The 15,774-nt window shown below is 41.9% G+C and overlaps 1 protein-coding gene across 7 annotated transcripts in view; it reads right to left on the reverse strand.

Moving 5' to 3' along the window:
• Nucleotides 1–15,774, reverse strand: part of IBTK (inhibitor of Bruton tyrosine kinase) — a 62,467-nt gene that overhangs the window by 5,004 nt on the left and 41,689 nt on the right. For 4 of the 7 annotated variants that reach the window (XM_075145380.1, XM_075145378.1, XM_075145382.1 and 1 more), the window contains 2 exons: nt 15,266–15,424; nt 5,083–5,235 (listed from right to left, as the gene is read on the reverse strand). In XM_075145380.1, coding sequence (XP_075001481.1) covers nt 5,083–5,235; nt 15,266–15,424 — 312 coding nt within the window. Of the gene's footprint in view, nt 1–3,127; nt 3,196–4,046; nt 4,198–5,082; nt 5,236–15,265; nt 15,425–15,774 lie in introns of those variants that run through there. The other 3 variants (XR_012672918.1, XR_012672917.1, XM_075145381.1) reach the window with 3 other exon arrangements.

Below are 15,774 nucleotides of genomic sequence, written 5' to 3' on the forward strand. Positions count from 1 at the left end.
GACAACAAGAACCTTGATTCCTACCGCTAAGCAATGAGGGCAAGATCTCAAAAAATCTGAAATTCAACATCCATCATCAAAAATGGCATTTAAATGAACCATGGCCAGCTTTTTGTCACAAAGCATAATTTTGCCCACCAAACAGCCAACTACTCAAAGAACAGAATAAACACATATTTAACTGCTCAGGGAAAAATATATATGTATCTGCAGCAACAGCTGCCAGGGCATAACACTGGACTTCAAAAGAGGCTTTCTACAGTGTTACTCCCTTGAATCAAACCCAGCAGATACACCTTCTGTCATATTGCTTCTCTGTTTCCACCAGGAAAGCACAGTTCATGTTAGTCAAGATGATCCTTCCCCTCCATTTTCAAACCAAAAAGGTGTGGTCCTCTCCAAACTGGACGTTTCTGGATAACCACTATTCCAGAGCTTTGAAAGTATTGACACATGAAACAACAGCTCCATGGCAAAAGTGGTCAAATCTGCTGTATCGTTCTCCACACTGAGTATCTATATAGCTGCAGTTCCTTTACTTTGACCTCATTAATATGCAATGCTTTTTCCATAGGTGTTGAAGAATAGTTTAAAAAGGTAGAAAATCAGTATCTTGTAAATTTTTTTTCTGTTTTATCTTTGGTAAAAGAAAACCAATGGCAGGTTAGAGAATCCTATTTTATTTAAGAAAGGTATTGGGTCATGCCAGATAAGTGTGATAAACGAATATGGGAATTCTGTAAGACACTGTGTCAAGCGCCACATAACCATTTTTTTTTTTTAAACAAGTTTCTCATACCTCTCCTACCTAGCTAATTCCTTACCCACTTTACATCTGGGTTAATAATTATTTTAGAGAATAAGTTAATTAAAAGAAATATAACTAAATTAACTTTGGTGGACACAATAAGCAGCAAGCTCAAACCAGCAGACAATATTAAGAGATGCTATTAATTTAGCAAAGGATAAAAATTAACAGTGTGATTGTGGAACAAAGCAATGGAAAAGGAAATTCAGAAGTATGAAACAAAAGACTCTGTGAAGTGAAGGCGGTAGTAGCTATAAGCTGGGAGTTTTTCAGCTTGAAGAGAAAAAGGAGAATCCAGGGTATACTGATCATGATAACGAGTCAGAAGTATGTGGTGGGGAAAAAAAAAAAAGTTGTTTCCATTCGAAACAAATACTTTTGCCAGCATATACCACACTGGACAAAGCTTATTTGGATGAGCTTTCAGTTTTGGTCTCTTAGGTTCAAGGAAGAATAATCTAAACTGTCATAGATCCAGAGAAGAATAACAGAGTCTTCCACTGATCATCTTCTGAGACAAGACTAAAAATTATCTCTAACCTTGCACAGGAAAGAATGAGAGAGAATGACTACACTTCATATAGACAGTATCTGGACAGATTTCTGATATACAAGGACAGCCTTCTCCAAACAGCACTACTATAAATGAATCCAAGTGGATTGTTATACTCAACAACCCTGCTTCAGTATAGATAAAAAGTTCTTTCCAGAGTAAGGCTTCTAAACAAACCAACCAAAAAACCCAAACAACAACCAAAAAAACCACCACAACAGAAATTTCCAAAAACTGGAATTAATAGTTCCAGTGCCACAGCACACTCTAGTGATCAATTAAAAGATAAGTTTAAATACCTGTGTCATCTCCCTCAAATTAAATGTGGCTTTAAAATGTAGGAAGCAGTTCAGATATTTTGAAGCTGTTTGTACATACGTACATCTGTGTTTCTTGCTGGCAAGACACTCAGTCCAGATATTAAATCAACTGCAGATATTTCAACATGCTAGATTAATTCCTCAGCTGGCATCAAAATAACTAGGAGAAATGGAACAGACGGGAAACGGGAAGCTAGCATATACAGAAAAATGGAAAAAAAAGCCTCAAAAATATAGAACTTGGAAACCTGGAAGTCTTGAAAATTAAAGACTGATGCAGAGACATAAGTGGTTCTGCATGGAAACAAATCAGCCAAGTATTATCAGTACTGAACCAACCTGATTAACTCAGTTGGCTGAACTTGCCATGACTCCTGCAGAGCCACCAAGATGTCCCAGCGCTCAGGTCCCCAGTGTTTCTTGAGGATTTGTTCACTTGAAGCCAGTTCAGGTCCGGTGCCTCCCTGATCTAATGACTGCTCTCAGAAAAGGAACACAAAGCCTGGTCTCCTGCAGAACCTCTTGGGTTTTGCTGTACCATTTGAGTCATGTACTACTTATTAGCTCATTATTACCCATGCCAGAACTAGGCCATTCCCACGCGAAGCCACAAAGACTTGTTTCCACTAAGACTCTTCACTGCTCCCTGGAGTAACACAGTGAAGACAACTCAGGCTGCCACAACAAAGTTAAGTCATGTCAGGCCTATGTTTTTAGCTTGGACTATGAGCTACACATGCACAGCTGCACAGCATAACTCCCAAGGCTGAGCTGTCACTGGAAACAATGCAGCCACATCCACACAGCCCAGCTTTTGGGCTGATCTGCCTCTGGACTGAATCCAGTTCAAATCTCCACATTCATGACATGGTTCATCTACAGAAAGTTCCTGGGTTGCATAAATTGGAAGGTGACGGTATATGGAAGAGCGTTTATGCAGCCACCAAAAAACCCTCCTCCAGAGACTTAAGAAAATTGTCAGTTTAATTACTGCACAGTTTATCCAAAGAAAAGACAAAGCAGGAACAGTAGCCATGCAAGTATCTTCAGTGTCCCATCAGTGAGTCTGACATAAATAGATGAGGATTACTTACGCTCTACGCACATGCAATTTCCCTTCCTTAAAAAGGAAGAGGTAAGGGTGTGGATAATTAATCTCCACAGAAATAGCCCTTGAATGCCTCAGGCAAAAATCAGAGCCTACTGTGACAGGAACTGTGCAATCAAAGAATAAAATTACCTCAAACTAGAAACTCAACTCCTAACTTTCAGATGGATGAACTAGTCACCTAGGCTCTTTATACCTAATAGAGAGAAATAAGCATCTTCAGACACAATTCAAAAATACCTGAAATAGCTCTGGAAGTGCCGTCTTTTCCAGCTGATTATAGTGAATCTAGTCATCTAGGCTCCCACTAGCTTAATGTATCATTTTCAGACAGCTGGAGTATTAGGCCTGGATTCAGCTCAAATAGTTCACTTTGAGAGCGTGCAGACTGGCCAGACTGCACAGACTAGACAGAGCAATGCAAAAGGAAAAGAAATGATTTTATGAAGATCACAGAGCAGGTATGACAAAGCTAATAATAGCATCCAGTGCAAATTCCCTTATCACCAGCCCTTGCCATCTCCCATATGACGAAAAGCTTTATTATTTTGCTAGCAACAAAATTAATGATACCTGTTTTTCTGCAGATTTGTGCATGTCCCTACTCACCACAATAACTTCAGCTTTATCCCTCTGTTCCTGAAGAATGCCCATCCATCACACACACTTTCCAAATCCCTCCTACTTCTCTCCTCTAACATCATCCCACACACAATATTTCTTCCCTCATTTTCTTCTTCATCTACCAATAGGACACATACTACTTCTGTCCTAGGGAAATACCAGTTTCTATACAAGCTGAGCAACCAAAAGGGAGGCCCAGCCCAACTTTCTTCTCCTTATGGAGGGGACAGTTTTTAGAGGGGGATGGAACAGGAGTTCATAAGAAGAACTGGGAGGTAATGGGTGTCAGGGCTCCCTGTGCACCAACAAGCTCTGCAAACTCTTCTCCCTCAGCGCAGCTGTGTAAACTTGAGTCAGGGCTGCTATGAACAGAGTTGAGTTGTAAGGAAGAGTTGTGCGAAGGCTCATGGGCGAAGGCTCCCCCTCGTTACTCAGGAGTTGCATTTAAGCTCAGTCCCTCAGTCTTAGGCCTTTCTTGAGCTACACTGCAGCTATGCCCAACCCCAGCCTTGCTGTTCCTGACCCCGACTTGACTTGCAGGTTTGACCCCAACCCTGCCTCATCCCAACTGCCTGTCTGTGCTCACTCGCTGTGGCTCACCCTGGTTTCCGTCACGGAGCCTGCCCTGCTCACCTCACTCCGGCACAGTGGGGTTGTGCCCTTGCCAGGGAGGCCACTGCCCGGCCGGTCCTGCTGTCACCCTTGGCTCCCCTGCCACCATGGGGCAAGCTGGCCTGTGCTGCTTCCAGACGGTGCGTGGGAAAGTCTAAGATTTTCAGGCTCTCTGTCTCATAAATATATTTGAAATGCATACCATTCAAAGTTACTGATGATCGGGGGAAGAGATGCAGGTGGGTGGGCAACTCTGTCATACAGACCTTCAGGAATAAGGCTGAGATTCCTTTCCTCAGCTTAGACAGTTATTTTAACCCAAAACAGAGGTTTTACTGGAGGTAGCAAGAGGATGCATGGCTAAAACAATTTGACCAAAGAGCAATATTGTCTAATAACTAGACATGTAATTCACGTGCACCTCAGAACAAGTTATTTTTGTCCTCAGAATTGTAGTCCCCCAGTAATTATCACACATAGACATTGCATCGATATTTCAGTAAGCCCTCTTAATCCATGAAAAATTGCACCTAAACAATTAAGTCAGCTTATAAGAAAACTCAGATCAGGTAATGCCAGAACTGTGTTTGAATAAACTGATTTTATCCACTCAGTGGTTACACAGAAATATTCCTAAGCAAACTCTGTTTCATGCATGCCATATTTGAATGCTAAAGACTATCTAATTTCTACAGAAATTAGAAAATATAGGTTTATCATTTTTATACGTACATACACACGTATTTTGTTTGGAGCCTGAAGTGTTTGTGTCCATATATACACACACACACACGCATGTCCATTTGTACGGACACAAACACTTCGAAGCTCAAACAAAATATTAGCAGTGGTATTAAATTGCTTTAGTCTTTAAGCTTCCTATTCATAAGAGTATTCCATTCATAAAATCCTACTAACAGAATCATTAAAAGAATGCTTACAGGATTTTTTTTTTTTTTAAATGACAATTTTATCATTCTTATTTCAGTAGAATTTAAACAGGTTATTGTGGTTCTTGTATAATGGTTGATCAATTAGGAAAAGACTGCTCTCTTACCTTATGGTGTTTTGGGCTGATGAATCCTCAGTTCCTTTATATCTAGCTCTTTTGATACCAGTACCAGATGAATTATTTGCACTCAGGCGTTTTTCTTCTTCCATTACAAGATCACGGAATGACTTTGGCAAAGCAGAATGTAATGAAGATGACCTTTAAAAAAAAAAAAAAAAAAGAACAACTAATTTTATACTTTCCAAGACTCCATATTGTTCCATGATTCAAACAGTAAAGAGGGCCTCTTCCGTTACTAAAAATAAAATACATTCTTACTTAGCTTTTGTATCTCACCATTATGCCTGCTAGACCCTATTTGCTAAAATAAGTCACTTTGGGTCAAACAGGTAATCATCAGAAAATAAATACCTATGAGAACAGAACAAGCCAGTAGTATGGAAATTTCATTAGAAGAAAAAAAAAAACAAAACAGAACAAAACCCCCAAACCACCACTCCATCTATTCCCCCTGCAACCCATCCTCTTAAAAAGCAATTTTATTTTCACAGACATCTTGTCTTAGATAAGCTATACCTTTTCTAACAGTATTATTCCTTGAAAAGTATTCTCATAAATCACACAATGCTCTAGCACTTTCGTTCTAATACTGTTAGTTTACCACGAAACTCAAGTATAGCTGATCTTCTTTCCCCAAGATATTGAATGAGTTACTCATACCTGCTGGAGGCTCTATCAATCACTTAAATCACCACAGTGAAATTCATAAAACTGATATGCTTCGTTTTCTTTTACTTGCCCAAGTATAATGTGCAGTGTTACTGAACTAGAGCCTGCATATTATCTTTCAAAAATAAACCAGTATGAAAATATAGCAATCTAGCATCATAGCTATTCTGAACACTTTCTGATCCAAAAGCCTTTTTATTTACAGAATTCAAGGCAGTTACCATTAGTCTTTCCCTTACCCATCAAGACTTTGGAATTAATTCTTCATACATTTGCTTACATTTAATTTTACTAAGCATACCAGTCCCACTCACTGTCAAATATACAAAATGCATATTGGAAGAATAGCTCTGCTCATTATCTGCTCAAAGAAATAAGAGATCAATTATAAGCACTACTGAAGTAAAACAAGCTTTCTATACAATGCTAATTGTTTGTGCAGCTACCATAAGGGAAGCATTTGAAGCCGAAGACTTTCAAACTACATTTATGTGGTATACAATTTAAGATAACAAACATGAGCGAATTAAAACATTGCAACATTGTATCTGAAATCTTACAACAAAAGCGTCTGAAAGTTATACATGATGTCTGAACTCCATGCTAAACCACCTGTGCTTAAGTTTGGGGTTTTTTTTGTTGTTGGTTTTTTCTTTTTTTTTTTTTAGTATTGCATGAGCAGTGCAGAAGGCATAGAAAGCAGAATGGGAATCTCCAGATGCAGGGGCTCAGAGTAATTTTGCACATCCTCTATTCCTACCACCAGCTGGCACACAAGAGTCCAGGCAAGTGTTTGACCAGAACTTCCCCAAACTTACTATACCGCGTAGGCTAATAGTTCCCTTGGGATCTGCTATCACAGAAGCTTCTTCTGTTACTAACCATTTAAGTAGCCTACCCATTTTCATGAAAATTCTGTACTGCAATCAAATCCACTTGCAACACAGCACCAAAAAAACCCCAACCCTGCATCATTCTCAGCTTGTGAACCTATCCAAAACAATTACCAGTGGCTTAAAATGCTTCGGCTTAAACTGGTACAAATTTTCCTAACAGTAACAACTTTAAATTTCAGCTTGTCCTGCCTGATACATTGTAATTTCTATCTAATTTGTAGCATTAGAAAAACTAATTTATACATCTTTTTTAAAAAAGTGGAATATGACCAAGTTTCTTTAAGCTGTAACTGCAAAACATCAAAGCATGAAGTTCCAAAACAGCTGTTGATGTTTCAGTATAAGCTGGAATACTGACAAACTGACACCCTAGACATAAAAATATACAATTGTTAATTCTCAAGACAGACTTCAAGTTTCTTTATGCCTCCACTCTTGAAAAGACATAGGCTCTCCTGAGCTTAAAAAAAAAAACGAATAAACAACACCCCCCTCCCTCAATCAAAGTAGGTTTGGAGAACTAATAAAGTTAACATCTAGCTTCTTGCATGACATACTCTCAAAGTATTACTAGTGTGATTTTTTTTTCCCCTTCTAATTTCCACTCTTCTTCAAAGGAGGAAACACAGGTTCAGTCCCCCAAAAACTATGACACTGGAGGTTTCTTTTGGTGGAAAAGGTAGGACATTGTGTATGATAGACTCTGTCTTTTAGTCAACCAAGGTCCCACACCCTTCTGGCAAGTGTGCTCACTGCATATCCAAGATGAGTATCTTATTTCATTGGAACACAAGTTCTATGACTTTGACTATATTGCATGCGTGGAAAGCTCAATCTATTGCCAAATGCACTCTAATAGTCCATTCTGAATTTACAGAATATAACTTTGCAAATATAATATTAAAGCAGATGAGGAACACTTACCATTCGACCTTACATACAAAAATACTTTGAACAACAACAGCAGGGACAATCACATAATTGATGGCTTGCCTAAAGCAGCTTAAAGTTTATTCAACAAATGCTCTCTTCCAGCCTCTAGACATAATTTAAATATTCATATATCTTCCACTGGTTCTTTGCTTGAACTCTTGAGCTAACCGGCATTTTCCAGATCAGCAGTCAGAGGTACGCTGCGGAGGAACGTACAGAATCATGCGTGGTGACCACATGAGCATTAAACTGGAATCCATCCTCCTGAAGTATACCCTGGCCTTTCCACTTAAGATGGTTTATGTAACACAGTAGAGCCCAGCTACTTTCAAATACTGTTTAATCAGAACCTTAAAAGCACAATATACTTCTAGAGACAGCTATCTAAGCATATTCAAAAATCAGTCCCTACTTGCTTTTTAAATGCAAGGAACAATTCACAGGCAGTTAATAGTTTAAAATTAAATAACACCCAATAGGTAAAGTATTATCTATCAGAGAGTAGATGAATACCATGACTAGTCAAACTATTCAGATGTCAGATCAAGGAAGTTATGCCCTATATTTTTATATGCCTTTTATCAGAGCTTCTCTTAGTATCTTATTTCCTGTATTAAGTAATAAATCATTTAACTAGAGGCATCTAGCTCATACACTTAAGTCAATCAGTACAAATACTTCTAAAGAGTCATTTATCTTACACTGAAAAACAGGACTTTAGGAACATAAAAAAAACCCCTTCTGAAGAAGCCCAGATAACTAGGTAAGCTACACAATGTCCTCCAAAATCTACTGTATCTAAAAGTTGTGTAGGAAGGGGAGAAAGGAAAGACCAGGCTGGAGAAAGACAGACACCCTATACAAACATCCTCCTGTGGACGAGTTCTCATAGCCCCTTCCCTTGATATCCAAAGCCTGTCAGAGACAAGTATATAAAACTGCAGCTTGAAAATGGTTAGTAAAACAAAGAAGGAAATTAACTGATGATATTTAAGATGACAGGTTGAAAATACCCATGAAATACCTACACCAGTGATCCCTGACATTAGCCCAAGCCACGGCATGGCAGGTATGGGGAAGTTGCTTTGAAGACTCCAGAGAAGACCCACTTGTGACCACTGATCACAGAAAGGCCCCTGACTTTGCTGGGTGCATGAAGGAAAGGACTGACTCACGCAGGCCCCAGTCCACCTCATTAGCAGCACCCCTGGCCAGCTGCAGCTGTCCTCCCACATCAGCATGGGCACCCCTCTGGGTCACTCATCGGGTAGTGCACAAGCGCATGGCTTCCCTGGTGCTGCCACGCCGAGTCACTGATGGGTAGAAAGGTGGTGGGTTTGTAATAACGTGTAAATTAGCGTGTGAATGAGCCCATGTGATCTGTGTATGTAAGACTGCACATCGTCATTGTAGATGTTGAGTTACATATTGTTTATGCATAATTATAACATTAGTAGTAAGATTAAAAATAGTAGATGGATTTTCTTTTTTTAAATGTAATAAAGGATAGCATAACTCCGTATTTCTTGTGTTGGTCACCATCCGATTCAACCGTCAGTCTCTCCCAGCAAATCTTAAGCCTCAGAGCTACAATTGCCCTGTGACACCTCCATTAGCTAACCCAAATAGCTAACTTGCTGCTTGACCTGCAGTATCACCTGTGTAAAGCAGGTAGCGTGTTCTTTGGAGCATTTGAGAGGATCAGTGTTAAGGATTCTGAAATTCACCTGCTCATCAGAATTCAGAAGACAAATCTTGCAAACCTTGTTTCTCCTATTGTGAAGGTCCCAATTACCGTTCAGAGGTCAGGTAGAGTCTGAATCCCTAGGTGCAAAGCAAGTCATTCTATTTCCTCTTTAAGAGAAAATTGTGGGCTTTGCCTAATGTTGTATCAGAATAACTTTTGGGGGCTAGGGGAGTAAATGAGACCCTAAATTTTGGTATGAGGTGTACATGGTTGAAAACAAATTGAGAAGACAGATACTTAAGTCCTGCGTGTACAAATCAAAACAAAAAAATTCAACCTTTTCTTAGATTCACTTGAAATATTGTGTGCTGGGTATTTTTAAAACCAGGTCATCTTAGGCAGTTCTTTTTTGTAAATAACTACTGTAGTAATATAGAGCTGTATAGCTTATAAGCTGGACACTAGAAATACATGACATAGAATCATAGAATCATAGAATCATACAGGTTGGAAAAGACCTCTAAGATCATCGTGTCCAACCGTCAACCCAACACCACCATGCCCACTACACCATGTCCCTAAGGGCCTCATCTACACGTCTTTTAAATACCTCCAGGGATGGTGACTCCACCACTTCCCTGGGCAGCCTCTTCCAAGGCCTGACCACTCTTTCAATAAAGAAATTTTTCCTAATGTTCAATCTAAACCTTCCTTGGCGCAACTTGAGGCCATTTCCTCTTGTCCTATCGCTAGTTACTTGGGAGAAGAGACCAACACCGACCTCGCTACAACCTCCCTTCAGGTAGTTGTAGAGCGCGATGAGGTCTCCCCTCAGCCTCCTCTTCTCCAGGCTAAACAACCCCAGTTCCCTCAGCCGCTTCTCATAAGACTTGTGCTCCAGGCCCTTCACCAGCTTCGTTGCCCTCCTCTGGACACGCTCCAGCACCTCCATGTCCTTCTTGTAGTGAGGGGCCCAAAACTGAACACAGTATTCGAGGTGCGGCCTCACCAGTGCCGAGTACAGGGGCACGATCACCTCCCTGCTCCTGCTGGCCACACTATTTCTGATACAGGCCAGGATGCCGTTGGCCTTCTTGGCCACCTGAGCACACTGCCGGCTCATGTTCAGCCGGCTGTCAACCAGCACCCCCAGGTCGTTTTCCTCTGGGCAGCTTTCCAGCCACTCTTCCCCAAGCCTGTAGCGTTGCATGGGGTTGTTGTGGCCGAAGTGCAGGACCCGGCACTTGGCCTTGTTGAATCTCATACAGTTGGCCTCGGCCCATCGATCCAGCCTGTCCAGGTCCCTCTGCAGAGCCCTCCTATCCTCCAGCAGATCAACACTCCCGCCCAACTTGGTGTCGTCTGCAAACTTACTGAGGGAGCACTCGATCCCCTCGTCCAGATCATTGATGAAGATATGGAACAGGACCGGCCCCAGTACTGAGCCCTGGGGAACACCGCTCGTGACCGGCCGCCAACTGGATTTAACTCCGTTCACCACAACTCTCTGGGCTCGGCCGTCTAGCCAGTTTTTTACCCAGCGAAGAGTGCACCTGTCTAGGCCGTGAGCCGCCAGCTTCTCTAGGAGAATGCTGTGGGAGACAGTGTCAAAGGCCTTACTGAAGTCCAAGTAGACCACATCCACTGCCTTTCCCTCATCCACTAGGCAGGTCACCTGGTCATAGAAGGAGATCAGGTTGGTCAAGCAGGACCTGCCTTCCATGAACTCGTGCTGGCTGGGCCTGATCCCCTGGTTGTCCCGGACATGGCTCGTGAGCGCCCTCAAAATGAAACGCTCCATGATCTTCCCCGGCACCAAGGTCAGGCTGACCGGCCTGTAGTTCCCCGGATCCTCCCTCCGGCCCTTCTTGTAGATGGGAGTCACATTGGCGAGCCTCCAGTCATCCGGGACCTCCCCAGTTAACCAGGACTGCTGGTAAATGATGGAGAGCAGCTCGGCAAGCTCTTCCGCCAGCTCCCTCAGTACCCTCGGGTGGATCCCATCCGGCCCCATAGACTTGTGAACGTCCAGGTGGCATAGCAGGTCATGAACTTCATCCTCTTGAATTATGGGGGGTTTATCCTGCTCGTCGTCCCTGTCTTCCAGCTCAGGGGGCTGAGTACCCTGAGGATAACCACTCTGACTACTAAAGACTGAGGCAAAGAAGGCGTTGAGTACCTCAGCCTTTTCCTCGTCCTTGGTGGCAACGTTCCCCCCTGCATCCAATAGAGGATGGAGATTCTCCTTGGCTCTCCTTTTGTCATTAACATACTTATAAAAGCATTTTTTGTTGTCTCTCACGACAGTGGCCAGGTTGAGTTCTAGCCGGGCTTTTGCCTTTCTAATTTCCTCTCTGCACGACCTAACGCGATCCCTGTACTCTTCCTGAGTTGCCTGACCCTTCCTCCACAAGTGATAAACTCTCCTTTTTTCCCTGAGTCCCAGCCAGAGCTCCCTGTTCAGCCAGGCCGGTCGCCTTCCCCGCCCGTTCTTCTTTCGACACATGGGGACAGCCCGCTCCTGCGCCTTTAAGACTTCCTTCTTGAAGAACGTCCAGCCTTCCTGGACCCCTTTGCCCTTCAGGACTGTCTCCCAAGGGACCCTCTCGACCAGTGTCCTGAGCAGGCCAAAGTCCGCCCGCCGGAAGTCCATGGTAGCGGTTTTGCTGGCCCCCCTCTTTACTTCACCAAGTATCGAAAATTCTACCATTTCATGGTCGCTAAGCCCAAGCCGGCCTCCGACCACCACATCTCCCACCAGCCCTTCTCTGTTCGTGAACAGCAGGTCAAGCGAGGCATCTCCCCTGGTGGGCTCGCTTACCAGCTGCGTCAGGAAGTTATCTTCCACACACTCCAGGAACCTCCTCGACTGTTTCCTCTCTGCCGTGTGGTATTTCCAGCAGACATCCGGAAAGTTGAAGTCCCCCACGAGAACAAGGGCTAGCGACTGGGAGACTTCTGCCAGCCTCTGGTAGAATATTTCGTCTGCCTCCTCTTCCTGGCTAGGTGGTCTATAACAGACCCCCAGCAGGATACCTGCCTTGTTGGCCTTCCCCCTCATCCTTACCCACAAGCACTCGACCTCGTCATCACTACCATCGAGCTCTAGACAGTCGAAGCATTCCCTAACATACAGGGCTACTCCACCGCCTCTCCTTCCTCGCCTGTTCCTTCTGAAAAGCTTATAGCCGTCCATTGCAGCACTCCAATCGTGCGACTCATCCCACCATGTTTCCGTGATGGCGACTAAGTCATAGCTACTCCGCTGCACAATGGCTTCCAGCTCCTCCTGTTTGCCGCCCATGCTGCGTGCATTGGTATAGATGCACTTCAGCTGGGCTGCCGATTTCTCCCCCGACAATGGCGTGCGGTCCCTAAGCTCTTCTAACTATTTTTTTTAGTTATAATCAACCCATGATATACAGATGCCCACAGAAAAGATTTCTTGTCCCTAATTGTCGTGGTTTAACCCGGTAGGCAGTCAAACACCACACAGCCACTCACTCACTCCCCCCCTCTCCAGTGGGATGGGGTAGAGAATCAAAAAAAAAAAAGTAAAATTCATGGAAAGACAGTTTAATAGAACAGAAAAGGAAGGGAAAATAATAATAAAATTAAATAATAATAATAATAATAATAATAATAATAATAATAATAATTAATAGAATATACAAAATGAGTGATGCACAATGCAATTGCTCACCACCCGCCGACTGATGCCCAAGCAGCGATCCCCCTCCTCTACCAGCCCCCAGTTTATGTACTGAGCATGACATCATATGGTATGGAATACCCCATTGGCCAGTTGGGTCAGTTGTCCTGGCTATGCTGCCTCCCAGCTTCTCATGCATCTGGCAGAGTATGGGAAGCTGAAAAGTCCTTGACTATGTAAACATTATTTAGCAACAACTAAAACATCAGTGTGTTATCGACATTATTCTCCTACTAAATCCAAAACACAGCACTACACCAAATAATAGGAAGAAAATTAACTCTACCCCAGCCAAAACCAGGACACCTACTTTCACTGACCCTTGGAGGAATCCCAACCATCACTGTCAGAATCACTACTTGAAGGACAAGTCATGCTACACTACCTTGAATTCACTAAACAAGTGCCCATTTCAGATCAGACTGACATGATCCTTGACAGGCCCTGTAAAATACTAAAGCCCTTTAACCATAAGGCTGAATGTACTGCATGGTGTCCACTAGAGAAGCAAAGCTTGTTCTGGTGTCATAACCAGAAATAGAATACCATTTTAGAATCAATTATTATCTGATTTATAATGCATGATTTTGGGATGATTACAACGTACTCTCACAGTTTTTCCCACACGTTACTGACAAATATTTTGAGCACCAGCTCTATTTTACCATTGTTATGTTCTGGGATATTACCGTTATTACTATAGTCTTAAACTAAGATAATAGCATACCAACAGACCTATGTGGAATCTCCAATAAATCTAAAGGCACTTCAAACTCAAGGTCCTGATCAGAATAGCATCCATCCAAAAAAGAAAGATGAAGTAACAGATACATGAAATGGAGCAAAGCAGTAAGCAGTTCTAGATATTACCCTAAACCTTTGGACACAGAACGCCTCTCAGGAAGCAACTACTGCCAGGAAGCAGCCTACCTTTTCCTCAGCCAGCTAGTGATGTGATTTTTTTTCTCTCCGTACACTCATTAAAGAGCTAGCAGGCTACATGTCTGTTTTGAACTTACAGGAGCATAGCAGAAAGGCAAAGATCCCAGCAGATGCTTACTACCCTTATTTCTGAAAGGAGCAACCAACTCATATAAAGGATCAAAGGAAAGAGAGCCAAAAGACACAAGAGGGAGACAGCTCTAATTGTGGAAAATAAACCTATCCTTTGAAAGACAGACTCCTATTTTACTTTGAAATCTATCCAATACAAAAGAAAAACTACTACAACAGCATTTAAAACAGCTAAATTGTCTAAAAAAGACTTTATTTAAAATAGGGTGACAGTGGTGGGTATGCAGCAAGCTTTGTTCCCACTGAGGCACAAACAGGTAAGCTCTAGAGAGAGGAGACTGACTCACAATTCTTCTAGGGTACCAGTACAGAAGCAAGCTGCAATAGAAGTCTAGACCTTCTTGAACAGGGAAAGGGGGAGAACTGCACAACATTTACTTCAAGTTAAGAGCATGCACATAGGTATTTATTCTGTAGTATAAACACATTAAATTTACATAGCTTGCAATTTTTACAGTTATGCCTTTATGCTTTCATCCAATACCAACTGTAAATGTGATGAATAAAGCATGAATCAGGCTAGCACGTCATTACATTCATTGTTGTAAACCTAGTTCATTGAACAGATGATAAACCATTTTTCTATTTGATACAGTGATATCAACTTAAACATCTAAATTGTGTGTAATCAGCATTAAAAGTAATTTTAAATCCATCATGCATCCTTCCACCATAAGAATTCTTAGCAGCATCTGTCACTCCCTCCAGCTCCTAGACACCTAGATAACTTTGTTATTTATAATTTCAGTTTATTTTTGTCTACTTATTCTAGCCCTTACCCCCAGGAAGGGCTAACATTTTTCTTTATGTTTTTGATAGAGCAAAAACAGCATTCAGAATGGTTTTCAATAACCTCTTCCTGACTAAGTTTCAGAGCTTGTGCTCAACCTTCTTTTTCTATGCTTCACTTTGATACCATCTGCAAATACCACATCACACACAGGCAAGAACCAGATGGGATGCAGTCTTCTGACTCACTACAGCAAAATTTCAAAGAACTGTTAAACTGCAACCATTACATTTCCCTGCCCTCTTTGAATTTCTAGATTACTACCAAATGTAGATACAAATAGTTCAATGCTAGTCTTTTTAATGAACAGAACCTAGGCCATTTTTGTTTAAGAAACTATTTCTAAGAGACTATTCAATGTGAAAACCCTCCAAAGAAAAAGTAGTGATATTTGATTTAAAACATACCATGCATTTCCTAGTTTTGCAACTTTCGTAGGTGGGGGTGGTGTGGTTATTAGTGTAGTAGGTTCCGTGATGTTAGTTACTGATCCATTATCTTTTGCTGCCAGGGCAATCATTTTCCTTTGCTTCTGAGAAAGCTTGATTCCATGAGACGCCATTCTGCTATGAATTGATATTGCAAAGATAGAAGATGTAAGACCAGTGTCTTTTGAGATGACTCACCTTTAATCTTGCAAATTAAACTGAGAAATACTTCTTTCCTAGACCAAAATACTTTGTCTAGAGTGCCAAAAGGGGAGCATAGGTGGGGGGGAGGGGCTGGATGCTGGGGAGCAAAAGGAGGATCAATGAATATCAAGGACATCAGAAAGAAAAGCATCATAAAACTATTCTTCATTTGTATAGATGTCTACAAATGAAAACATGCAGAATAGGAATCATGTCTCCAAAAGAGATGGACTACCACCAGATGAAGACTATTTTCTAATTTTGTGACTTTTTACAGACTGTCA

The sequence above is a fragment of the Calonectris borealis genome, chromosome 3, assembly GCF_964195595.1.
Source record: "Calonectris borealis chromosome 3, bCalBor7.hap1.2, whole genome shotgun sequence".
Taxonomy (NCBI): domain Eukaryota; kingdom Metazoa; phylum Chordata; class Aves; order Procellariiformes; family Procellariidae; genus Calonectris; species Calonectris borealis.